The sequence below is a fragment of the Alosa pseudoharengus genome, unplaced genomic scaffold (assembly GCF_046254945.1).
Source record: "Alosa pseudoharengus isolate Yale_2024_CS ecotype anadromous, Long Island Sound unplaced genomic scaffold, YU_APseudo_1.1 YU_APseudo_1.1_scf_1, whole genome shotgun sequence".
Classification (NCBI taxonomy): domain Eukaryota; kingdom Metazoa; phylum Chordata; class Actinopteri; order Clupeiformes; family Clupeidae; genus Alosa; species Alosa pseudoharengus.
Window position 1 is genome coordinate 51,372,354 of NW_027468564.1, and position 24,463 is coordinate 51,396,816.

General features: G+C 42.2%; 3 protein-coding genes across 5 annotated transcripts; all 3 read left to right on the forward strand.

Moving 5' to 3' along the window:
• Positions 1-6,002: 6,002 nt before the first annotated feature.
• Positions 6,003-9,724, forward strand: LOC143119443 (uncharacterized). The gene is made up of 8 exons (XM_076280954.1): positions 6,003-6,016; positions 6,687-6,861; positions 7,101-7,379; positions 7,931-7,970; positions 8,286-8,325; positions 8,630-8,765; positions 8,901-9,200; positions 9,545-9,724. Exons 1-8 carry the CDS (start codon positions 6,003-6,005, stop codon positions 9,722-9,724), a joined length of 1,164 nt encoding a protein of 387 aa, XP_076137069.1.
• A 3,370-nt stretch (positions 9,725-13,094) lies between these two features.
• LOC143132278 (uncharacterized) lies at positions 13,095-16,911 on the forward strand. Of its 2 annotated transcripts, none has more exons than XM_076291691.1 (6): positions 13,095-13,196; positions 13,878-13,994; positions 14,183-14,512; positions 15,049-15,088; positions 15,412-15,451; positions 15,757-16,911. In XM_076291691.1, the coding sequence occupies exons 1-6, from the start codon at positions 13,188-13,190 to the stop codon at positions 16,475-16,477; spliced, it is 1,257 nt and encodes a 418-aa protein (XP_076147806.1). In that variant the 5' UTR covers positions 13,095-13,187; the 3' UTR covers positions 16,478-16,911. The 2 variants fall into 2 exon arrangements, with proteins under 2 accessions (XP_076147806.1, XP_076147813.1); XM_076291698.1 differs by having other exon boundaries at positions 14,183-14,497.
• Positions 16,912-17,823: 912 nt separating this feature from the next.
• On the forward strand, positions 17,824-23,822 carry LOC143132293 (uncharacterized). Of its 2 annotated transcripts, none has more exons than XM_076291710.1 (8): positions 17,824-17,910; positions 18,036-18,137; positions 18,979-19,110; positions 21,102-21,233; positions 21,678-21,812; positions 21,960-21,999; positions 22,093-22,144; positions 22,722-23,822. In XM_076291710.1, the coding sequence occupies exons 1-8, from the start codon at positions 17,827-17,829 to the stop codon at positions 23,494-23,496; spliced, it is 1,452 nt and encodes a 483-aa protein (XP_076147825.1). In that variant the 5' UTR covers positions 17,824-17,826; the 3' UTR covers positions 23,497-23,822. The 2 variants fall into 2 exon arrangements, with proteins under 2 accessions (XP_076147825.1, XP_076147833.1); XM_076291718.1 differs by having other exon boundaries at positions 21,678-21,794.
• The last annotated feature ends 641 nt before the right edge of the window (positions 23,823-24,463 follow it).

Genomic DNA, 24,463 nt, shown 5'->3' on the forward strand with positions numbered 1-24,463 from the left:
TTATGACACCCTCTGTGCACGCCAAGTTTTGTGGAATTCCGTTCATGGGGGGCCACACAATAAATTAATTTATGTTCCTATACACCAACTGGCCTGTAGGTGGCCGGAGACAGTTTTCTGTGAATATCTCGAGAACCGTAGGGCCTAGGAGGTCCACCTTTTTATGTATGTTGGTCTTAAGGGGGCATGTCAACCCATCCCATTACCACTTATTTCATTTAGCGCCACCTAGTTAAAAATTAAAAAGCAAAAAAGTAGGTGTTTTCATCACAATATCTCTGGCTGTCAAGGTCAAAACTGCACGAAATTAAAAGTGTAGGATCATTATGACACCCTCCGAATGCATGCCAAGTTTTATGTACTTTCGTTCATGGGGGGGCCTTACAATAAAATAATGTATCTGTACATTTAGTGACATACACCAACAAGGATTCCTGGGACACTGAAAGACACCTCATTTTTACTTTTTTGGGTTTAACTAGGTGGCGCTATACATGAAATGAGTGGTTATGGAATGGGTTGACATGGCCACTTGAGATCAACTTACCAAAAAAAATGGTCCTCCTAAACCTTACGGTTCTCGAGATATTCACAGAAAACTGTGTCTGCCCTACCCTCCTTTCGGGGGGTGCAGTCCAGCGGGGGGGGGGCTACAGATCAAAACGAAAAACGATGGTTCCATGCTATCCATATGGGGTTACATGCCCACCAAGTTTCGTCTACCCCGGTCTTTCAGTGTCCCGGGACTCATTGACAGAAATTTGGGCATGCGAAAAAGAAAAAAAAATCTGACTAAACCTATATGACCGCCGCTTCGCTGCGCGGCGGTCATAATTACTAAATCGGCACTAGACAGAGGCTACTGCTCCGTTCATGCCACCTGGGAATATCAGGGACTGCCTTTGTAATTAGCCTACAGTAGGTTACGTTGTTTTCCCCACTGCGAGTGTTCATGTGCTATGCTCACTAATTTTAAATAAACAACTGTAGGCTATTTGCATACGGTATTTGTTTATGGTGTAAGACGCTTGTGAAAGAAGGATATGCAACTTTCAAGAGACAAATACGGCAAATTTCCAAGTTCACATTAAAATGGTTGGACATGAAAGTCCACGAGGAGTACAAATTGTGACGACGAGCTCCCAACTGGGCAACTCAAATAAAACCTTCCCCCTGTTTCCCACATGAAGCGACGTGATTTGATGATGTTTTCACTGAGAAATATGTTTTTTTCCATGCGCATGAAGAACGCACCGAACTGTAGGCTATACTGCTATGACTGTGAGAAGAATGACGGAAGTTTGTCACCATCCACGGCAAATTTAAAACATGAGCCGCTCTGGTACCTTCTTCACTTGGCTAAAGTGGACTTGCCCGTAAACTACTTGGAATACTCTCATCTGACATCTCTATCCAGTGATATGGCAGGGGTAAGACATTTATGTAACACTTGGGCTTTCCTGGGCACTGAACGTCGATAATTTTATGGCACCGACCGAAATGCTCCGATCCAGTGGCGTAGCCAGAATTTTTCCACAGGGTGGACTTTTGAGAAGTAGGATGGACCACTATTTTTTACATTGTCTGCCAAACATCCGTTAATATTGTTAAAGCTTCATTAACATGACATTTAACAACTTGATAAAACAAATATAACCGTGACTACTTCGGTAGCCTAAAATTGGAAAGAAATTGCCAGATTCGCAGTTTGTGGTTCAATAAATCCTAAGCTAAACGTTTTAACCCTTTACTGCATGAATGTCTATACATTTTTTTTTTATTCAGTTGTCTTACTTAAAATGGTCCAAATAATAGACATTTAGGAAAAAAGCAAGTCAAGTCAATTCAACTTTATTTCTATAGCACATTTAAAAACAACTGAGTTGAACCAAAGTGCTTACAAACAAACATAAAACAATGACAATGGTACAACAACAATAATCACATAACATGGGGGGAAAATAAATAAATAATTGAAATAATAATAAACAAGTTGGTCAAAAATAAAATAAAGAATAAAGAGTGTGTGTATGTGGGGGGGGGGGGGGGGTATTAAGGTAGATTAAAAGCTTGGGAGAAAATGAAAGTCTTTAAGTTAGACTTAAAGCAGTCAATGGTTGGAGAGGACTTAATATGTACAGGTAGACTATTCCAGTGTTGGGGGGCAACAACAGAGAAGGCTCTATCACCCTTAGTTTTAAGGCATGTTTTGGGGATATAGAGAAGATTCTGAGATGAAGACCTAAGTGATCTTGGAGTGCTGTAAGGAGTTAGTAGGTCACCTATGTAACTAGGTGCCAGACCACTGAGGGCTTTGAAGACAAAAAGTAAAATTTTAAACTTAACTCTGTGCTCCACAGGTAACCAGTGCAGCTTAGCCAACACAGGAGTTATATGCTCACGTTTCTTAGAGCCACTTAATAATCTAGCTGCTGCATTTTGAACTAGCTGAAGTCTGTTGAGAGTGGAGTGGGTCAGGCCTGCATATAAGGAATTACAATAATCTAGTCTAGAAGTTATGAAAGCATGTATAAGAGTTTCAAGATCGGAGAAGGACAAAAGGGCTTCAGTTTTGCAATGGTTCTTAACTGGAAAAAGCTGCCTTTGACCACACTATTTACTTGCTTATGAAAATTTAAAGAGGAGTCAAAGAAAACCCCAAGATTCTTTACTTCACTGTGGCAGTTTGCAGAGAGAGGTCCTAGTGCATTTTTCAAGATAGAAACATCACTTGGAGGGCCAAAAATAATTATATCAGTTTTACTTTCGTTCAGTTGAAGAACATTTCTTGCCATCCAGCATTTGATGTCACTGAGACAGTTAAAAATATTCTCCAAAGAACAAATGCCATTAGTGTTAACAGGCAGGTAAAACTGAGTGTCATCTGCATAGCAGTGATACTGAATGTTATACTTTTTAAAAATTGAGCCAAGGGGTAGCATATAAAGAGAGAATAGAAGAGGGCCCAAAATGGAACCCTGAGGAACACCACATTTTATAAGGGCAGAGGAAGAGGAGAAATTGCCTAAACTAACTGAAAATGATCTATCACTAAGATAAGAAGAGAACCATTGCAAAACAGAACCCTGGAGACCAACTTCATCCTCCAAGCGTTTTAATAGGATGTTATGGTCAATGGTGTCAAATGCTGCACTCAGATCAAGAAGCACCAAGAGGGCACAAGATCCAGAATCAACTGCTAAGAGAATGTCGTTTTGGACTTTAAGCAAGGCCGATTCAGTGCTGTGCAGAGATCTAAAACCTGACTGGAATTTATCACATATATTGAACTCACTCAGATAAGAAGAAACCTGAGAGAGGACAACCTTTTCTAGTATCTTTGCCAGAAAAGGTAATTTAGAAATAGGCCTATAATTCTTCAGGTCACTGGGCTCAAGGTTAGGTTTCTTAAGTAAAGGTTGCACAATTGCACGTTTAAAACCTGAGGGGACCACTCCATTGGTTAGTGAGTGATTAATTATGGCCAATACAAGAGGTCAGATGATGGTAAAAACTTCTTTAAAAAGGCGTGCAGGTAAAACATCTAAGTGGCAGGATGTAGATTTCATATGGGAGACCACCTCAGAAAGCTGGGAGGAAGATATAGCCTGAAACTGTTGGAGGCAGCTAGGTGAAAGTTCTATCACTGAGGGATCGATCCGAATCTGGAGGTGAGATTTGAGATTTTATTTTGTCAATTTTATTGATGAAGAAGTTGAGGAACTTCTCACAGATTTCTGTTGAAGGGGCAAGAGTAGATGACGCAGAGGCAGGATTTATAATAGAGTTAATGGTATTAAATAAAACTTTAGGCCTATGAGCATTATTGTTGATAAGCTGAGCATAATACTCAACCTTTGCTGCCTTAACAGAGTTTTGGTAGGTCTTTAGAGAATCTCTGAAAAGGTCATAGAAGACCTGAAGCTTCTCTTTTTTCCATTTGCGCTCTGCTTTCCTGCAAGATTTTCTGACAGAACGGGTCGTGGCATTTAACCATGGAGTGGTGATAGTTTTGACACGCTTTTGTTTTAGTGGGGCAACACAGTCTAAGGTCTCAAGACAGGATGCATTAAAGAGAGTGACTAATTCTTCAATGTCAGAGCAGGTGGAAATAGCAACAGAGATAGTAGGTGAGTGAGAGAGGATGAAAGTATTAGAGAATGTTGTGGCTGTGGTGGAATTAATAGAACGGGCAAAGGAATAGGACTTAGGGGGAGATACAGGGGGACAAAACAAAATAGATTCAAATAAAATCAAAAAATGATCAGAGACCCCAACATCCATAATTTCTAAGTTGGAAACATTGAAACCATAAGACAATACTAGGTCTAATGTGTGGCCTTTCTGATGTGTCGGGGCCATAACAGATTGCACAAGATTGAAAGAGTCCACAAGGCATAAAAAGTCCTTAACCAAAGGTTTTAATGGGCAACAGATGTGAATGTTAAAATCCCCTAAAATCATGAAATTGTCAGAGCGGGAGGCCATAAAAAATAGTAGATCAGCAAATTCTTGAATGAAATTACAATTAAGCTTAATTTTTGGTGGTCGGTAAACTAATGCACAGAGGAGGGTGGCATTTATCTTTACAAGCTGTACCTCAAAAGTGGAGAACATATCAATTTGTACAATTTTACATTTAAAGTTGTTATTATAAACAGTGACCAGACCACCTCCACGACCAGTAGCCCTAGGGGAATTCATGAAGCTGCAGTGAGGAGGGCAGAGTTCTCCAAGTGGAATGACGTCGTTACCGCTGAGCCAAGACTCCGTTATAAACAAAAAGTCCAGATGATGAGACGTGAAGCGGTCGTTTAAAATGAAAGTCTTGTTACAAATAGATTGTGCGTTCAATAACGCAAATTTGACGGGAGGAGGGTCTTGCGCATGCTGCAGAACTTCCTGCGGTGAACCAGCTGTGAGAACTTTTACCTTCGGATGAAGGTCTTGCGGCGGTTCAGGCGCAGTCTGACATGGTGATGTGACATTCTCAGCAGCTCCATCGAAGTTGTCCAAGATGTGAGAGACAGATTCTCGCTGCGTTGTTGGTCGCTGTAGATTCTCCACTGACACTGAGTTGTTTGCGGGAGCGGACTGCTCTGGAAAACCGCGTTGATTAGGCAAGAAATCCCATGGAGATGATGGAGGGATGATAGAGCGACCTACGCCTCTGTGCAAGTAGCGTTTCCGCCGGAGGATCCCCGCTGCCCGGCAAAGGTGGAGCACCTCGATGTTGATGGTGTCGGTGGAGGCGAACTGTCGAAGTTCAAGGGGTGTGTACTGAAAACCCCCCATAGCCAAAACACAAACTCCGACACGGCTTGATGCATCAGCCAGTCCAAAGTGTGCAATTTAATCACCTAGGTCCTAGCTAGCACGAAGCCTCAATGTCCGGCTGGTCAGTCAACCGACTAAACCAGCAGCTGGACAGTCAACCGACTATATGAACCCAGCGTATTCAGGATAGAAAAGGAGAGAGACACTAGCAAGCTCGAATCCAGCACAGCTTCCACCAGACAAGCAGACAGCAAGTCCAATAGCAGTGAAGGGGGGGGGGAGAACAGCTGATCACCAGGCGAAAAAACAGCGCAGGTAGAACTCGGACTAGAGGCAGACTTCATAAAACGCAATAAAAGTGTGGAAAAACAAAATAAACCGTTTAAATAAAAAATGTTATCTATAACTGTACAGCTAAATTAACGAATCTACAATAATTGAAGAAAAATTATCAGGAATAAAATAGTAAAATATTAAAATATCCGAATAAAAACAGGTCAGACAGCCAGCGTCCCCGTTGCTAAGCGAAGCAAAGCGAAGCGAAGCAAAAAAAACAAGGGTGGTGGGGGGTGGAAAATGCTGTAAAATCCATTTTTTCATTACAAGTCTTTTAAACTATGAACTATTAAAATATGAACTAAATTAAGCTTGACTTAGTTTTTCTCTGATACATCTTACTTTAAACCTAACATAAGACCAATTCAACTTGTATTTTGGGCTATAAAATGACGATATCAAGGTAATATTGTCATAGTGTAGGCTAGTCCACCTGGGAAGATAAATAACCTTCCTGTAGGGACCTAAAGTAATTGTCTTGATCAAAACCAGTTTATGTTTATGAAATTCTGAGGCACTCACAAGGAATATAAATTAAAAAGCCTTAAACTTGGCTATCCATTAAAAAACCAACATGTTTCGGCCTCTGTGGCTTTCTTCAGGGCAGATGAAGTGAATTTGCCCTGAAGAAGGCCACAGAGGCCGAAACCTTTACAGAGGGAGCAGACTCAACACTTTGGAGAGTGTTTGCCGCTCGGGTCACCCAAGACTCCCACATGAACATTGACTCATACACCACAGGTTTTCGGTTCTGTACAGTTTTTGTTATTATTTTTTCTTTTAATCTTTAACACTTCAGAAATATCATACTTCACCAATGATATATAGATTATCCACCATTAGGCTACAGTATTTAAAATAATTATATAATGTAATCATGCACAAACTGTAAGAATTTGACTTGACTTTAAGCAGACTTTAATCATTGAGACCATCTCTGAGAAAAGATATGACATTTTGATACCAAAACTACATTCTGAAATTTGGCAATCAAATTCACCTGACCCTTCCAGTTGACATTTACATTTTCGTCCACTTAATGAGCTCGTATTTAACCAACATCACGATGTCAGCAAGGAGAACTGTAACGTTGAGCTTGAGCATGTGAGTGTGCTCTGTCTGGTTTCTCAGAGAGGATGGGCAGCCCCACCGCCCCCACCGTCCTATCAGAATGTTTGGAGCGGAGGGGACCTGCAGCCACCGAGCTACGAGGAAGCTCTCCTGGACACAGAAACTCACCCTTTACAGGTAAACACATGACAGCGGGAGGAAGTCATCATTTCCTGAGATCTGTTGAGAAATAAGACACACAGTCGTGAATGACTCCAAAACTGGGTCACACTTTTAACTTGCTAATAATACATGTTTTGCGATATTTATCTTTTAATAGAAGCATACTTTAATCACCTCATTGAGGCCAAATGGCAATATTTCATAAATTTCCTTTTAAAAGGGCATTGTTAAAATTTGGTTTTCACAAACACTAGGCTGCAGCCCCACCAGTTACTGCTTCTTCTGGCTTCAACCCATTTTATGCTCCCGTACCTGGCTATCAACCACCTGGGCCCTATCCTCCCGTACCTGACTATAAACCATCTGGGTCCAATCCTCCCAGACATGGCTATCAAGCACCTGGGCCCTATCCCCCTGTATCTGGCTATCAAGCACCTGGGCCCTATCCTCCCGTACCTGGCTATCAACCATCTGGGTCCAGCTCACTCCCAAGGCCTCAAAGAAGAGATTCGCTTGAAGCTCAGTGTGTCATGGTACAGTTCATAATGGTGACAATGCTGGAAATGAGTGCGTTTCATTCTTAAGCCAAGGCTGGTTTGAAATTGTCTTGAAGAAATGTTTGTGTCACAGTCTTGCCATGACTAAACAAAAGAGTAGAAAGCGCAATAGATGGCTTTGGGAGAAATCAATTTCATACATTTATTATTTACCCCCGCCCTTTAATTGTAATGTGTAAGCCAAGACATAGGATGATTGATAATTGAACAGATAATTTTTGTTGACTTTTTCTGATATTCTGTAGTGTGTAATAGCTTAGCTTATATCAGCATGGTGCAACCAGATATGATCATATAAGAAAGAGTGTGACATTTTTGGTTTTCCATAAACATGGGGCTTTACATAAGATTTACAGCTGCAGTAGTGCAAATGTTGACACCAACAATTATTTGACTATTATTGCCATTTTGCCTTTTCTTTTAACATTTCTCCTAAATGTTGGACAAATCAATGGGGTTCAAATGATGTGACCATTTGGAATGGATACATACCTCCTGTAAAACTTGTTTTTTTCCCCCCGTCTCAGAGTAATGAGGAACTCATGGCGTGGTGGAGAACTGTGAAACGTGAGTGTCAAATCAAACTAACCTCCATCATCACTAACAAAAGCTAAAGCCCATGACTCCTGTGTCTTTATCCTGTGTCAGTATTGGTGCTGGGAGTTAATGGATGTGAGCCAGCTAATGACCATGAACACTACAGAACGTATTTGCACTGCATGTCACAAGGCCAGTCACCAGCGCTCACAAAGTCAAGTCCTAATAATAGGCCTCACAATGGGGCCGACAGTTATCAACTCAGAAATGTGCTCTTATCAAATATAACACCCTCCTCACATCTGTTGACAACGATAACAACTTAGTGTTCTGATTGTCTTTCAGCATGGGAGAAAATGTCCCAGTCTCCAGACACAGAGCTTAGGTAGGTACCATATGGCTGTTGTTGAGAGTAAGCTAGTCCACATAATGTGATATATGCATTCATTCATTTCACACATGCTTTGATCTAACTTGCAGTACATTTTGATTGGTTATGCCCCCTAGGTATAGAACAAATGAAATTCGTACTGTTTCCCAATTTGTACCAGTTAAGACATACCTTTATAAACATGGACTTGAGCCTAGTAGTCATTAAATAAATATGAAATATATTTCACAAAGGTATGTGGTGTACATGGTAAAAAAGTCTCATATGACAATGCATACATTCTCTCCGTCTGTCTCAGAATGTTGGCTAAGAAAGTCCACCGTGTCCAGCGAGCCGTTCAGCTGTACCGGCTCCTCATGTCCACCCACGGAGTAACCTTGCAGAATCACATCGGCGAGATAACTCCGGCTCCGACCACATCAGCAAGGCCTACAGCAAGTTGAAGGCAGCGGGTGGCGCGACAAGGGCCGTGGGCAGCGTTGCAGCCGTGACGGGCATCGTGCTGGCCCCCTTCACCATGGGCGCCTCTCTGGCCATCACGGCAGTGGGCGTAGGAGTGTTGGCGGCAGGCGGCAGGCGGCCTCACCAAGGCGTCCATCAAGAACAAGGTGGCCATTGACCACGACAAGAGGGTGCTGGGGGCCCTGGTGCAGGACTACCGCAAGAAGCTGGAGGACATGGAGAGCTGCCTCCAGTTCATCTACACGGGGATGGAGCACATCGGACGGAACCACCTCTCCATCTTAAAAGGCGTCGACATGGACACCAGCCGAGTGGCCAGCATGCTGGGGCTGTCCGGGGAGGTGGCTTTAGGGCTGGGCGCGGCGGGCAGTCGTCTGACTTCCTCCAAGGGTTCGCAGGGGGCATCGGCACCTTCTACAGCAAGAAGGACAACCAGCGCCTGAAGAAGGGCAAAGAGAACAAGTTTGCCAAAACGCTACGCAAGGTGGCAGCCCGACTTCAAAACACACAAGATGAGCTGACTCGCGTTTCAGATTCACTTGGTAGGTTTTGATATGTTACATGTCCAGACGTAATCCTGTTTCATTATAGGTTAATCCTGAAATTGTGATTGTAAACTGTGATTAGCTTGTTTCATAACTTGTCAAAATGGAACATGTGCCAATGCTTTGTTAAATCACTTCCTCTTCCTCACTTCCTCCAAAACATTGTTCCTGAATCAATACAGCTGTTGTGGAACATGTACACACAGTTTGCAATGAGCATGGACATCTGCTTTTCCAAGGAGGACCAGGAGCAGCTCAAGAAGGGCTCGGAGACCAAGTTTGCCAGAAAGATCCGGGAGCTGTCCAAGCAGCTGAAGAGTGGCCTGGACCAGCTGATGCAGTTCAGGGACACAGTTTGCTCTGATGTCCAGCAGGTGGCGATGTAGTGGACTGGACCAGCTGATGCAGTACAGGGACACAGTTTGCTCTGATGTCCAGCAGGTGGCGATGCCATACCCCCCAACCTCCCAACACAACACACACAAAAAAATAAATTTTTTAGCCTATCAGTTAGTATAAAAAGTAATTTTGTTTTAAGATATTAATTGTTTAAAAAAATACTGCTAATTTGATGCTGTTTAACAAATTTATAAATGGTGCACTGTCGCTTTAAGAACAATTCACGTTTAGTTCTCAATGATCTGCTGGCTCCGCTCCACTATTGCTAGTGCTGTACCTATGGCTGTGCCCTCTAACCATTTATAAATGGTCAGTAGTGGGAACTGTTGCCTCCATGATTTCCTTTTAAAAGTTTCTTATAAGAAGGAGATATCAATTATCAACAATGACAAGTCAGCTGGTACCTGCCGCTCTCTCCCCCTCTCGTGAGCGCTCACACACGTTCCCAGTTAAATGGAGTAGCATAACGTTCAAATTCGATCTGCTGCAAAGGAGATAACAAGGAGTAGGCCTATCATCTGTATGTATCATGATGTTTTGACATTGACATTGTAAACGTTCTCCAAGAAGAGGGAACAGCAGTTTGCAGGAAAGCTAGCCAACGTTGTCTCTATCGCAGGAAAAAAAAATAGCGAGCAGTCTGATAACCTAACAATATGCTCGGCGGGCCGGATTAAAGTGCATGGCGGACTGGATCCGGCCCGCGGGCTGCAGTTTGCCTACCCCTGCGCTAGGCTATGTCGTTTTCAAGGCAGTATAGGCTACCCATATCTGGAAAGGTATGATGTGATGATCATGCTTATACATATATATGTCAGTCATAATATCAAGGAAAAATATGTCTTGCCCCATGTTTTTTTTGCATTCGTGTCACCTGAAGCATGCTGATAGAAATGTCTATTTAAAAGCACAGTTGATCTGTGCATTCCATGACCAACTTTTGATTATTTGATGATTTGGAAAGCAAGTTTGTTATTTTGGTTAATGTTTTCATATGTCTCTGTGCCTGTGTGTTAGGTCTGTGTTGGTTAGGGCATTTGTCAGAGTATTGTTTTTTTCAGTGTATTTGTCCAACATTACTTTTCTGCACATTTAAGGAACACAACGACGCTATATGGCAACTGTGGCAAGTAAAAACTCCCATAATCCAGGAAGACACCTTGAGCAGAACCTGACTTAATAGGGGGCGAACAAGTTGGGACGTCGGTGTAAAATATGAATAAAAACAGAGTGTTATGATTTACAAATCATTTTAACTCTCTATTTATTTGAGAAAAGACAACATATCAAGAGTTTAGCACTTGGCCTCTTCTAGTATGGAGCCATACTTTTATACTATGTGCAGAATGGCATTGTTTTCCTGACATTCAAGATCTTCCCTCGAATATACTGTACGTTGTCTGGATGGCAGTATATGTTGCTCAAAACCTGTATACATCATTCAGAATAAATTGTGCCTTGCCAGATGTGGTAGATGCCCACCATAGGCATAGGACGTACTCACTCTCACTTGTACCGTGCCGGAGTACGGTTCTCTCCCGTTCTTGGTCCGCACTCACACTGCACACTATCAAACTGTACCCAGGCACGGTTGAGCTGCTGTACAGTACTGTGCCCTAGTCCACCTCCCCAAGCGGACCCGGGCACGGATAAGCGTACCGTGCCCGGGTACGGTACGGAGCGATCACACTGGTCAAACGAACCGGACTTTGGGGTTCAAACGTACTCGGGTATGGTACAGATGGCATAGTGTGAGTATGCCCTGATTCACCTCCATACCATCACAGATGCTGGGTTTTGAAATGGGCACTGTAACAAGTTGCATTAGTTGGATAGGCCCTCTCCTCTTTAGCCCAGAGGAGTCCATGATTTCCAAAAAGAATTACATATTTTGATTGGTCTAGCCACATTACTTTAGTCCATTTAAATGAACTCAGGCCCAGCTAAGACGGTGGCATTGTGGTACCATGTCTAAATACAATTTCGTCTTTTGCATAAAGTTTACATTACCATTTGTGTATGGAGTATCAAACTGTGTTCATAGATGATGGTTATTAGAAGTTTTCCTGTGCCCATACAATGATTTCCTTTACAAAAACAGGTTTGGTTGTAATGCAGTGCCATCTGATGTCCAAAAAGACCACGGTCATCCAATATTGTTTTTCAGCTCTGTCCTTTGTTTTCAAAGATTTCTCTGGATTCTATTAATATTACTGTAGATGATGAAATCCCTAAATTTGTTGCAAATTCATGTTAAGTAGCATTATTCTTATATTGTTTTATTATTTGCCCACACAAATGGTTAACACAGAGTGATGAATACCCCTGCATCTTTACTTCTGAGAGACTCTCGGATGCATTTTATTATACCCAATCATGGTGGTTGTGAAATGTTCCTCCTTTAATTATCTTTATCATAATGTAACAGATGCCAGCAAGCTTATCTGTGCTTGTAGAATGTTGGTAAACCTCACTCCCCGACACCTCAATAGTGCTGCTGGCCTGCAAGCTAGTAGCCTGGGCTTTTACCTCAACTGTCAGCACGCTCGACTCCCGATCCGAGGTGCTGCTGTTCGCGGGTTCGCATCCCGGCGTGTGCAGGGCTGAATCACACAGGTTCAACACAACGCAGTTTACAATAACACAACTTTTCCAGCCTTTTGTCGCCCCCTTCCCAACTATTTTGAATTCAAATTGTGCTTATATTTTCCATGAAATAGCCCAATTTGCCTTTTTTTAAAACGTTCGATATGTTGTCTAGGTCCTTTTTGCAGCTAACTATGGTTTTACGAGATTTGCACATTATCACATTCTGATTTATTTGCATTTTGCAAGTCGTCCCAACTTTTTTTGGTAATTGGGGTTGTATGGTTGAGCAATGTTGGGAGTGTATTGCGCATGTGAGTATGAGAAACCTTCTTGCGCAGGATCATTCCTGAATCTCAATATTCTATAACAAGAAGTCTACTAAGTCGGCACTACATTAATTGCTTTGTACTTTAATGATGTCATCACATTACCAAAAGTAGGCTACTGGTTTTGCCAAAATTTTTGTATTTTGATACAAAATACAAAGCCATTTTCTTCAACCCAATAAAATACAAGTTACAAAATACTATTTTCTATTTGAAGTATGTATTTTAAATACATGTTTGTATTTCAGATGGGGGTGGGGGTGGGGGGCTTACTGTAAACAAAACACACAAGACTTCATGGGAACTTCCTGGTAGTAAAGCAAGCCTGCATGAATAATCAGGTTTTGCAGGTGGGCTGTGTCTAACTCCACTACAGCACAGTCTGAGAAAAAGAATGACGGAAGTTTTTCCATTTGTCACCACCCACGGCAGATAATAAAAAACATGAGCTGCTCTGTTACCTTCACTTGGTTGAAGTGGACTTGCACATTAACTACAGGGAAATACTCTCCACCTGACTTCTCTATCCAGTGATATGGCAGGGGTAAGATATTTATGTTTTTATTCATTCATCATTCAATCGTTATTTAATTCTCGGAAATACATCACAGGTAGCCCTCACTGTCAATGATACAATCACAAATAAAACAAGATAAAATGGTTTTGAAACTATTTAATTAATTGTTATGGTACCATAACATGTCATTGTCATTTTTAAAATTGAATATATTGTTATAATGCAGTTCAGAACAGTTGGTTAGAACATGGTATGTGTGAGAACACTGCAGGTAATACTTTTCCTAAGGGGAGAAGTACACAAGCAAATTTTATCTAGGATGGGAAATGTATGTTATTACTGAAGCGCTGACAACTGCAGACTGTGGTGGGGCAATCTTTACCTGTGTGTCCCTCTGATATGTTATGTTCTCCACTCATGTTTAGTAATGAAGTTGTATCAGTCCAGTCTCCTTATAAAAGATATTTGGGCCTAAATGTAGCCAAAGTAAACACAGTCAAGTCATATGGTAAACCATCAGTTCTTTTTTACTACATTCCTAAATTTAAGTCAAATTCAGATTCACAAATTCACCTGACCATTCCAGTTGACATTTACATTTTCATCCACTTAATGAGCTCGTATTTAACCAACATCAAGCGGTCAGCTCTGAAGGAGAACTGTAACGTTGAGCTTGAGCATGTGAGTGTGGTCTGTCTGGTTTCTCAGAGAGGATGGGCAGCCCCACCGCCCCCACCGTCCTATCAGAATGTTTGGAGCGGAGGGGACCTGCAGCCACCGAGCTACGAGGAAGCTCTCCTGGACACAGAAACTTACCCTTTACAGGTAAACACATGACAGCGGGAGGAAGTCATTTCCTGGGTCACACTTTTAACTAGCTAATAATACATGTTTTGCGATATTTATCTTGTGATAGAAGCATACTTTAATCACCTCATTGAGGCCAAATGGCAATATTTCATAAATTTCCTTTTAAAAGGACATTGTTAAAATTTGGTTTTCACAAACACTAGGCTGCAGCCCCACCTGTTACTGCTTCCTCTGGCTTCAACCCATTTTATTCTCCCGTACCTGGCTATCAACAACCTGGGCCCTATCCTCCCGTACCTGGCTATCAACCACCTGGGCCCTATCCTCCCGTACCTGGCTATCAACCATCTGGGTCCAATCCTCCCAGACATGGCTATCAAGCACCTGGGCCCTATCCCCCTGTATCTGGCTATCAAGCACCTGGGCCCTATCCTCCCGTACCTGGCTATCAACCATCTGGGTCCAGCTCACTCCCAAGGCCTCAAAGAAGAGATTTGCTTGAAGCTCAGTGTGTCATGGTACAGTTCATAATGGTGACAGTCCTGGAAATGAGCATTTTGCGTTTCATTTTTAAGCCAAGGCTGGTTTGAAATTGTCTTGAAGAAATGTTTGTGTCATATTCTTGCCATGATTAAACAAAAGAGTAGAAAGCGCAGTAGATGGCTTGGGGAGAAATCAATTTCATAAATTCATTATTTACCCCCGCCCTTTAATTGTAATGTGTAAGCCAAGACATAGGAAGATTGATAATTGAACAGATGATTTTTGTTGACTTTTTCTGATATTCTGTAGTGTGTAATAGCTTATATCAGCATGGTGCAACCAGATATGATCATATAAGAAAGAGTGTGACATTTTTGGTTTTCCATAAACATGGGGCTTTACATAAGATTTACAGCTGCAGTAGTGCAAATGTTGACACCAACAATTATTTGACTATTATTGTCATTTTGCTTTTTCTTTTAACATTTCTCCAAAATGTTGGACAAATCAATTGGGTTTAAATGATGTGACCATTTGGAATGAATACATACCTCCTGTAAAACTTGTTTTTTTCCCCCCGTCTCAGAGTAATGAGGAACTCATGGCGTGGTGGAGAACTGTGAAACGTGAGTGTCAAATCAAACTAACCTCCATCATCACTAACAAAAGCTAAAGCCCATGACTCCTGTGTCTTTATCCTGTGTCAGTATTGGTGCTGGGAGTTAATGGATGTGAGCCAGCTAATGACCATGTATATAATAATGACCACTGCAGAACATATTTTCACTGCATGTCACAAGGCCAGTCACCAGCGCTCACAAAGTCAAGTCCTATAGGCCTCACAATGGGGCCGACAGTTATCAACTCAGAAATGTGCTCTTATCAAATATAACACCCTCCTCACATCTGTTGACAACGATAACAACTTAGTGTTCTGATTGTCTTTCAGCATGGGAGAAAATGTCCCAGTCTCCAGACACAGAGCTTAGGTAGGTACCATATGGCTGTTGGTGAGAGTAAGCTAGTCCACATAATGTGATATATGCATTCATTCATTTCACACAAGCTTTGATCCAACTTGCAGTACATTTTGATTGGTTATGCCCCCTAGGTATAGAACAAATGAAATTTATACTGTTTCCCAATTTTTACCAGTTAAGACATACCTTTATAAACATGGACTAGTAGTAATTTCCTAAATATGAAATATATTTCACAAAGGTATGTGGTGTACATGGTAAAACAAAATAAAAGTCTCATATGACAATGCATACATTCTCTCCGTCTGTCTCAGAATGTTGGCTGAGAAAGTCCACCGTGTCCAGCGAGCTGTTCAGCTGTACCGGCTCCTCATGTCCACCCACGGAGTAACCTTGCAGAATCACATCGGCGAGATGAACACGACTTCCGACCACATCAGCGAGGCCTACAGCATGTTGAAGGCAGCGGGCGCCATCGGTGGCACAAGGAGGGTCGTGGGCAGCGCTGTGGCCCTGACAGGCATCTTGCTGGCCCCCTTCACCATGGGCGCCTCTCTGGCCATCACGGCAGTGGGCCTAGAGATGGTTTCGGCAGGCGGCCTCACCAAGGCGTCCATCAAGAACAAGGTGGCCATCGACCACGACAAGAGGGCGCTGGAGGCCCTGGTGCAGGACTACCGCAAGAAGCTGGAGGACATGGAGAGCTGCCTCCAGTTCATCTACACGGGGATGGAGCACATCGGACGGAACCACCTCTCCATCTTAAAAGGCGTCGACATGGACACCAGCCGAGTGGCCAGCATGCTGGGGCTGTCCGGGGAGGTGGCTTTAGGGCTGGGAGCGGCGGGCAAGTCGTCTGACCTCCTCCGAGGGTTCGCAGGGGGCATCGGCACCTTCTACAGCAAGAAGGACAACCAGCGCCTGAAGAAGGGCAAAGAGAACAAGTTTGCCAAAACGCTACGCAAGGTGGCAGCCCGACTTCAAAACACACAAGATGAGCTGACTCGCGTTTCAGATTCACTTGGCAGGTTTTGATATGTTACATGTCCAGACGTAACAACATTTAGAGGACATATAAAAGAGTTGGCACTTTGTTTTAATTCTTTTGTGGTATTAATGAATTACATTGCACAACAATGAAGTTAGAGATGAAATCCTGCGTCATTCGGTTTTGTCATGACAGTAGGTTTAGGGTTAGGGTTATGACAGTGTCATGTCACTCTTGTGTAGATACCTTCAAGTAAAGTGTTACCGAAATCCCTTGTAAAAGTGGGATTTTTATGCGTGTGAGTGGCTTCTCATTGCCTTCAACTGTAGATAATGAATGCACTTTTTTATATATTAAGTTATTTGAATTATACTATGTATATTATTACTGTGTAAATGGGTGAATCAGTATGATTAGAGAGACTGTTCCACTGTGTACAGATACTATACCCCTGTAAATAAACACTTTTCCTGCAACCTCAGCTAAGTTCAAAACCTGAGTCATATTTCTGGCAAACTGTTTTGTTTAACTGTTGTTGTAATGCATAGGTTATTACATAACTATTACATAGTTTTAATACATAATGTAGGTAATTTCTCCCCCCTCTCCCCCCTCCACCCCCTCAGCTACATAACATCCTGGACTTTGGACCCACAATGGCTGTCTTGCACTACTCCACTTGCACTACTCCACTTGTACACTTGCACACTTTGCAACTTGTTGTTGTTGTCCTGTTGTCCTGAAAACACTTCTGAACACACTTCTGCTGCTCTTACATAACTTGCACCACTATGCCACTTGCATACTTAGGTCAAACAGAACTACCTCAGCCATTTATTGGCCTGACTTTTGCACTATTATATTGACTGTCTACTGTATGCACAATTGCACAATTTCAACCCAAATTTTGCTGCTCTTATTTCTTCATTGTATGTGCCTTCTTATTTACTTTTTATATTGTTTACTTGAATGTTATGTTTGTCTGTGGACCTAATTGGTAAAATATGTCTTGTCTCCACCGTGGGATAGTGGGAAACGTAATTTCGATCTCTTTGTATGTCTTGACATGTGAAGAAATTGACAATAAAGCAGACTTTGACTTTGACTTTGACTAATTTAACAAATATCCTGCAAAGACAAATATCCTGTTCATGTCCTGTTTTATGACAGTCATGTTTGTAGACCTTATGCAAATTAGTGATATTATTGTCATTCACTGAATCAAGGCCCATGCTAAAAACAAATAGCCTAGAGCAAGTAAATGCAGCAAGAGAGTTGACTTCAGATCCATGCAAAAATGAAAGTTATAGAATGCATGTTATGATGATACCAACACCTCCTGTCAAACCTGTCTGTGTGTTGAGATACATTCTAACCCCACCCTGGTCATGTATTCATGAAAGTGCTTACAATAGCCACAGTCTTAGCCACATTACACTACACTAAGCATACACTGTCTACATCCTGCAACATGGATCGTGTGAGTACTTCTGTTTGATTGTCTGCATTCAATGGAAAAGATTAAGATGTCTGACTCATTTTCCAAGGTGAGTCCACTATCAGCGTCTGACTGGAGTGTTTTTTGTGTGTGTGTGTGTGTTGCAGCGGCCTGTGCCAGCTCCTAGGACACGCTTGTCGGCCAACGCGGGCAACCAACCACAGAGTGCCCCGAAATCCCCTGTCTCCAATTCTCCAAGCACGCCGGAGGTAGAAACTATATCTCTGTGCCGTGCACAGTACTGTATGAGTTATCATATCACACATGATGCTGTGTTAACCTTGAGTTTCAATCATTTTTGTTTGGGGGACAAGTGTGTCTGTTGTAATGTGCATGTTGCCTTTTCCTTGTGAGCAGGGGTGTAGTGGTAAAATAAGTAATCACAGGTGGACAGCGCCATGCGGAATCGGATCGCATTCAGCATGTTTGATGATGGTGGAGGTTATTGTACAATGATTATCAATACCAGTGGTATTAATATGAATGGTTCATAGAGTATTGATGAGTATACATATTGTGAATGTGGATAATACATTTGATTTTTGAATGTTAAAAAGTTGAAATAAGAGGTGGATAAACTCTATTTCTGAAATTTCAGAGGTTGATAAATGCCGTTTGCTTGCGTCTAGCCTCCACTTCAGTTTTGCTTGTGAGGGTACAAAATAATATGCAAACCTAAGAAAACACTGATGTTGCAGTGACTATATCTTCCAACAGTTTGAGAACTGTTTGCCACTGGCAGACAAACTGCATATGCAAGATGTTTCACTTGGGTGGGGTTTCAGTCAACCTTAATCAGTTAGGCTATAATTCACTAAACTCCAGTAGATAAATAATATATTATAGAATGACTTTGAGAAGACATTCCATTCTGGTATTGTATTAATTTAACTTTTTGTCTAAAGATGACAGTCTCCGCAAGACTGGTTTGTAAAATGTTATTTGTGCTTAATTACTGAATACTGTAAGTGAATCAGTTCAACACTATGGAATGTATTTGGTCCACAATGCAATGTTGAAACAAAAAAATTCTCTCCCACTGTATAATAGCCTAGTAATGTTCGTCCCAGGCCCCCAGTTCCACCAAAGAAAATCCAAGTTGTGAAAGATTCATCTCAGCTTCACACGGACATGTCAGCCATCAGCATCTCAGACAGCTGCACCACTATCGCCATGGCAGCGGTATGATCATATGTTTTCAAATGCACGCAAAATTGTCTTAAGTCACAGGAATGTGCTCAAGGGGAAGGGGGTTATCCTGTGACAAAATGTTTTCTCTGCATTTTACCCATCAGCGGGTCATGTGAACACATTCACACACACACACACACACACACACACACACACACACACACACACACACACACACACACACACACACAAGGAGCGGTGTGCTTGTAGCCCACACACTAGAGCACACCTACACAACCGGAGCGGTGGTCAGCCCTTATTCCGGCGCCCGGGGAGCACATGGGGGGTTAGGTGTCTTGCTCAAGGGCACCTCATCCACTCCCTCCACCCACTTTTTTCTATACCATTAACCACAGACCGTGGTTAATGGTATAGTAGGCCACGGATGCCCCTATTCAATCCTTAAAATACATTATTCAACAAATCCTAATTATTCCTAGTGTGTTCAGGTAGTTTAGTTGAAGAGTAATTGAAGCATTCATCTTTCTTTATAGTTTGAGCATTAGCAACCTCTGTGAGCCTCACAGCCAAACCTCTTCTTCTCTTACACATTCTTAAACCCTGTGGCACTGATGTGATGCAGTGTTGAACAGTTAAGCTGCAAATAAATAGTGTCAGTCTTCTCCAGTGAGTCATTCATGTTTGTGATGTTGCTGACCACAAAACAGGCATGGAAATCATTTGTGGGGAGACTAATGTGCAATAACAGACAAGATCCGGCTGCCATCTCCAAGGAATTTTCATATATATAGCCATATTAGCCCATCAATCTGTGAAAGTTTGGGTGGGGAGGGAATGGCGTTACAGGTGCTGGGCAAAGTCAACGTTCGCACAAAATTTCTTGCCAGAAAGGCCGATCTGCTGGACAGTGAAAGCCTACGCCTTCTAGCCAACTGCCTAGTGCAGTGTCATTTTGATTACGGCAGCGTAGCATGGGCAGCAGGTCTGTCAACCTCACTAAAAAGAAAATTGCAGGTTTCCCAGAATAAGTTAGTGAGGGTTGTGAGGGTTGTGTAAGAACACATTGGAAGGAGGCACTTCCAGGAGCTCAACTGGTTACACAAGGTCATTCACAACAGGGCCCCAGTGTACCTAAATAGCCATTTTTCCAGATCTGGGGAATCTCATAGTCATAGGACTAGGGCTAGCGTAGCCAACCTGCACCCTCCGAGGTGTTGAACCAGAATGGGGCAATGCTTATTTGCTTATACAGGAGCACCATGGGCGGATTATGAACTTTCGGGCCCCTGGGCCCAGATGTATTAAGGGCCCCCCATTTATTGTCGTATATGTGGGAGGGGGGGTTTGGGGGTCCTCACCCAGAACATGTTTAATTTGTTTGATGTGATTTCTTGTATTCTGGTGCATTTTGGGGATGGCCAATACTAAATGCAATCAGATTCATAGCCTACATCCTGATTTGTTAATATTGAGGCAATGATTCCATGCAAAGGCTTGGGCTTCAGGGCCCCCTGACCACTTGGGCCCCTGGGCCTGGGCCCGGTAGGCCCGTGCAGTAATCCATCCCTGAGGAGCACTGGAGTGGAACGATCTGCCTTTATTTATCAAACAGAACACAAGCCCATACAGTTTCAAAAGGAATGTCAGGAAATGGCTTTTAGCTAAAATCCAAGAATAGGTAGGCTGGTGGGTGAGTGGGTAGGTAGGGGTGGGAGGGTTTGTTGAGTTTAAGTAATGTGTCATGTAGTTATATGAGTTTGGGATATGTGTTTTAAGTGTTGTGTTGTGCTATGTGTTTTAAGTGTTGTTTATGTACGTTAAGATCAAGGACCACATTGGAAATAAGTCTATGACTTTTTGTGCTATCCTTGACACTGTTTTAATGCATGGTTTGTACCGACATGTATTTCAATGGTTTGTCAAATAAACTAAACTAAACTAAACTAAAAGACAAGACTGTCTAATCATATGTGTCTAATCATGTGTTTTATTTTACACCTGTACGCATTTCCCTCCTTCAGCCTCATCAGGGCCAGAAATCCATTCCCTCACCAGTTTCTCCCAGCAAGGGTGAACATCCTCTAAAAGGATTTAATTACCTTGCACCACTTCCCTCTCATGGCATCCAATATACCAAGGACGCTGATATGAAGGTAATTTACAGATTATTTGAATTTGGCAAACAGATAACTGAATTTGCGAACAGCAGAATGCTTATTGTGTATTAATAAAGACTTTGAGGTGTGAGTATAAAACATTCTTAGTTACCAAAGACAAATATGTTGAGGTACCAAAGCAAAATCATTTAGAAAGTTTGGAATGTTGGGAGGAGTGAGTTCTTGTGAGTGGTTGTGGTGCAAAAGTCTCCACAGTCTGTTATTGCTGAGAATGAAAATATGTGATAAGGCAATATGTTATCCAAAAGGTCAGCACATTTCTGTTTTGTACTGACATTGGGTAAAAATGTTTGCTGGGAGCAAACATTAAATATGTGCTGTTAGAGTTATTCTTTAAATCTTAATTTAAAAACAGGTAATCAATCAATGGAGTGTGCAAAAAATAATAATAATGAATCACTGACATATTTTTCAAAAAAGGTCACACAAGATCCAGGAGCAAAGTCTGGTCTTCACATTAAAAAATATCCAGATCCTGACAACGACAACAGCTCTGTCAACAAGAAAAGCCACAATCAAGAAGGCCCCTACTCCATGGCATGGAACTATCTTATGGTTGTCTAATCATTTAAAAAAAATTTTGTCACAATTTACAATACAGATAGTTACAGAATTATAAAATGTCCAAACTTGGAGATGCAGACACATGAAACACGTAGGCTATGTTGTGAGTGATGATTTTATCTTTTTTGGTTGCTGAAGGGTAATGATGAGCTGATGCAGTGGTGGAGCTCAGTAGAACGTGAGTTGTTTTGGATATTTTGTGACCACTACTGAACATTGTCTCTGAGAAATATGCTTTAGAATAATAACACTCATCATGCTTGCCTTTTAGCATGGGACGAGCTGACAAAAGATCATCTGTTGTCAGAAGACATAGAGGCCAGGTATGTGGAAATGGGTTATACACTTTGAGTCATCAAGGGAGAGGAAGATGTCGCAGTTAGATTACCGGATTCAAGCAGGTTTTTCTGTTTTTTAGAGTTCTGTGGAGTTTGGTAGCCTAATAGCTCTTCAGGGTGTGGATAAAAAAAACACTTTCATTTTCAGGGACAAAAGTTATCTTCAAAGACCATACTCTAAAAGGTGATGTGACAAATTGTGTGTTAGCTCTTGGACTACACAATTGTGTGTCAATTTCAACACAGCAATTGTGTGGGTGAAAGATGAAAGACATATTTCAGTAACAAAAACAACAAGCAAGCAAACAAACAAAAGGTACACACTTTTTTGTTTTTTTAGCTGAAATCTGTCTTTCACCCGGAAAGCCACACAATTGTGTGTTGAAACTGACACAAACTGTGTTGTCCCTGAGCACAGTCAGCAGATGTGTCATTTTTAACACATCGCTTTTTAAGTTAGGCCTACATTAAGAGATTTATGACCACAAAGACATGTCATGATTGTTTAACAAGCTGTAGCTCATCTGCGGCTGAACCGTAGCCTACTTCTTCTCCTTCTTAGAACATTCACCAAGAAAGTGCAAAGGATCCAGATGTCCTTGCGTGTGTATGATGTTCTTCTGACCGACCGCGGTGAGTCTCTTCAGAACCACATCACCGAACTTCGGACACTTGCTGACAACATCGACAAGGTCTCTAAAAAGGTGAAAATCGCCGCCATCACGGGTGCCACCGGTGCCGTTGGAGGCGTTGCGGCTGTCGCCGCCGTGGCCGGGATCGTGCTCTCTCCCATCACCTTGGGAGCATCCCTGGCGGTAACGGCGGCTGCCGTTGGCATCGGCGTGGCTGCGACCGGCGCGGCCACCGGTGCCTCGGCCGCCATCGCCAGCAAAGTCACCAACACCCAGGACAGGAAGAAAGTGGAGAAGATCCTGCAGGACTACACGAGTGAGATGGGCGACATCGAGCGCTGCCTGGCGTTCATCCAGACAGGGACCGAGCACCTGAGGAGACACGACCTCTCCACCTTGAAAGGCGTTGACGCTGAGGCCGTAACAGTGGCCAAGATCATGGAGGTGGCCGGGGGGAGCAGTGGAGCTCTGGGGGCCACTAGCAGGTCCGCTGGCATCATCGAGGGGTTTGCAACAGGCATGGAGCTGCTCTTCACTAAAGGAAATGACCAGAAGTTGAAGAAAGGCAAGGAGTCCAAATTTGCCAAAAAGATACGCACAGTTGCCGATCAACTCCAAAGTCAGCTGGAAGAGTGTTTCAGGTTCAAACATGTGTTGGAGGAAAGGAGATATAGTCTGCCAACTGTAAATAAAGACATAAAGTGAAGACTTTCACTGCATGCACTGTTGCTCAAATGTAATAAAAATGTTCTCTTAACCACCGTTTGCAGGGGCCCTCAGCAGTACCTCCACTGCCATTGACCTGTTATCAATGTAATTCAGTTATCATAGGGAGAAGATAAGCTTGGGGTTTTGATGTGTGTTTCCATACTGTCCAGTGGTTGAAGAAGATATTGCTGTCTGCTTAAGCTATACTTCACATTGATTTCTTTTAGTTTCTGCAATGAATAGGCCTATAATCAAATCTAGAATCTATAATCAAGATTAAGCAACGAACAGAACAATAATAATAATAAAAAAAATATGCTCAACTCTTAGTGCTCATTTTTGTCATAATGTCAGTAGTGCATTGCTTATACAAAATGTGTGACCATAATTTTCAAAGTAGGCCTAATGTCTGAATTATTGAAAATATTCCTACGGCTGCCTCTATCCCTATTCACCGCTAGAGGGCAGTCTTACATAATTTCTTGCAGAGCAGGAAAAAAAATGTTGAATTCTAAATACGTATGAACCTGTTGACACTGGCGTATGGAGTCGTTCAAGCATATCTGTAACTCAACTTCTTTGTTTAATAGTTTTGCCTTAAAGCCTACTTTTGACTTGAAATAGTCAAAGTAGGTAGGGCAGCAAAATGGAGATTGCTGAAGCACGTTCTAAATTTGCATTACCAAAACAGAATGTGATGATAGGCCTACGCCCAGGGCAAAAAAGCTGATAGGCCTGACCTTCACGTGTCAGTAATCTGTTTAGCGGGTGTTCCACAATAGTTAACATACGGCCATACAAATGTATTCAACCTGATTCAACCCACCCTGTGCGGAATTTGACAAAGAATATAGCCTAGAAGTTAAGTAGACTAATTAAATAAAAATAACTCACTGCTACAACTATCTTTAGTAACTGTGACGGCAAACAATCCTTGAAGGAAAATGTGTTATATAACTAGAGT

Coding starts and splice junctions, on each gene's coding strand:
- LOC143132293 (XM_076291710.1), top strand. CDS start 17,827: ATGAAAGTGCTTACAATAGCCACAGTCTTAGCCACATTACACTACACT. Junction 21,234..21,677: donor CCAAGGACGCTGATATGAAG/GTAATTTACAGA, acceptor TTTTCAAAAAAG/GTCACACAAGATCCAGGAGC. Junction 22,145..22,721: donor TCAGAAGACATAGAGGCCAG/GTATGTGGAAAT, acceptor TCTCCTTCTTAG/AACATTCACCAAGAAAGTGC.
- LOC143119443 (XM_076280954.1), top strand. Junction 8,766..8,900: donor CCACATCAGCAAGGCCTACA/GCAAGTTGAAGG, acceptor TGTTGGCGGCAG/GCGGCAGGCGGCCTCACCAA. Junction 9,201..9,544: donor AGGGTTCGCAGGGGGCATCG/GCACCTTCTACA, acceptor ATGTACACACAG/TTTGCAATGAGCATGGACAT.
- LOC143132278 (XM_076291691.1), top strand. Junction 15,089..15,411: donor GTGGTGGAGAACTGTGAAAC/GTGAGTGTCAAA, acceptor ATTGTCTTTCAG/CATGGGAGAAAATGTCCCAG. Junction 15,452..15,756: donor TCTCCAGACACAGAGCTTAG/GTAGGTACCATA, acceptor CGTCTGTCTCAG/AATGTTGGCTGAGAAAGTCC.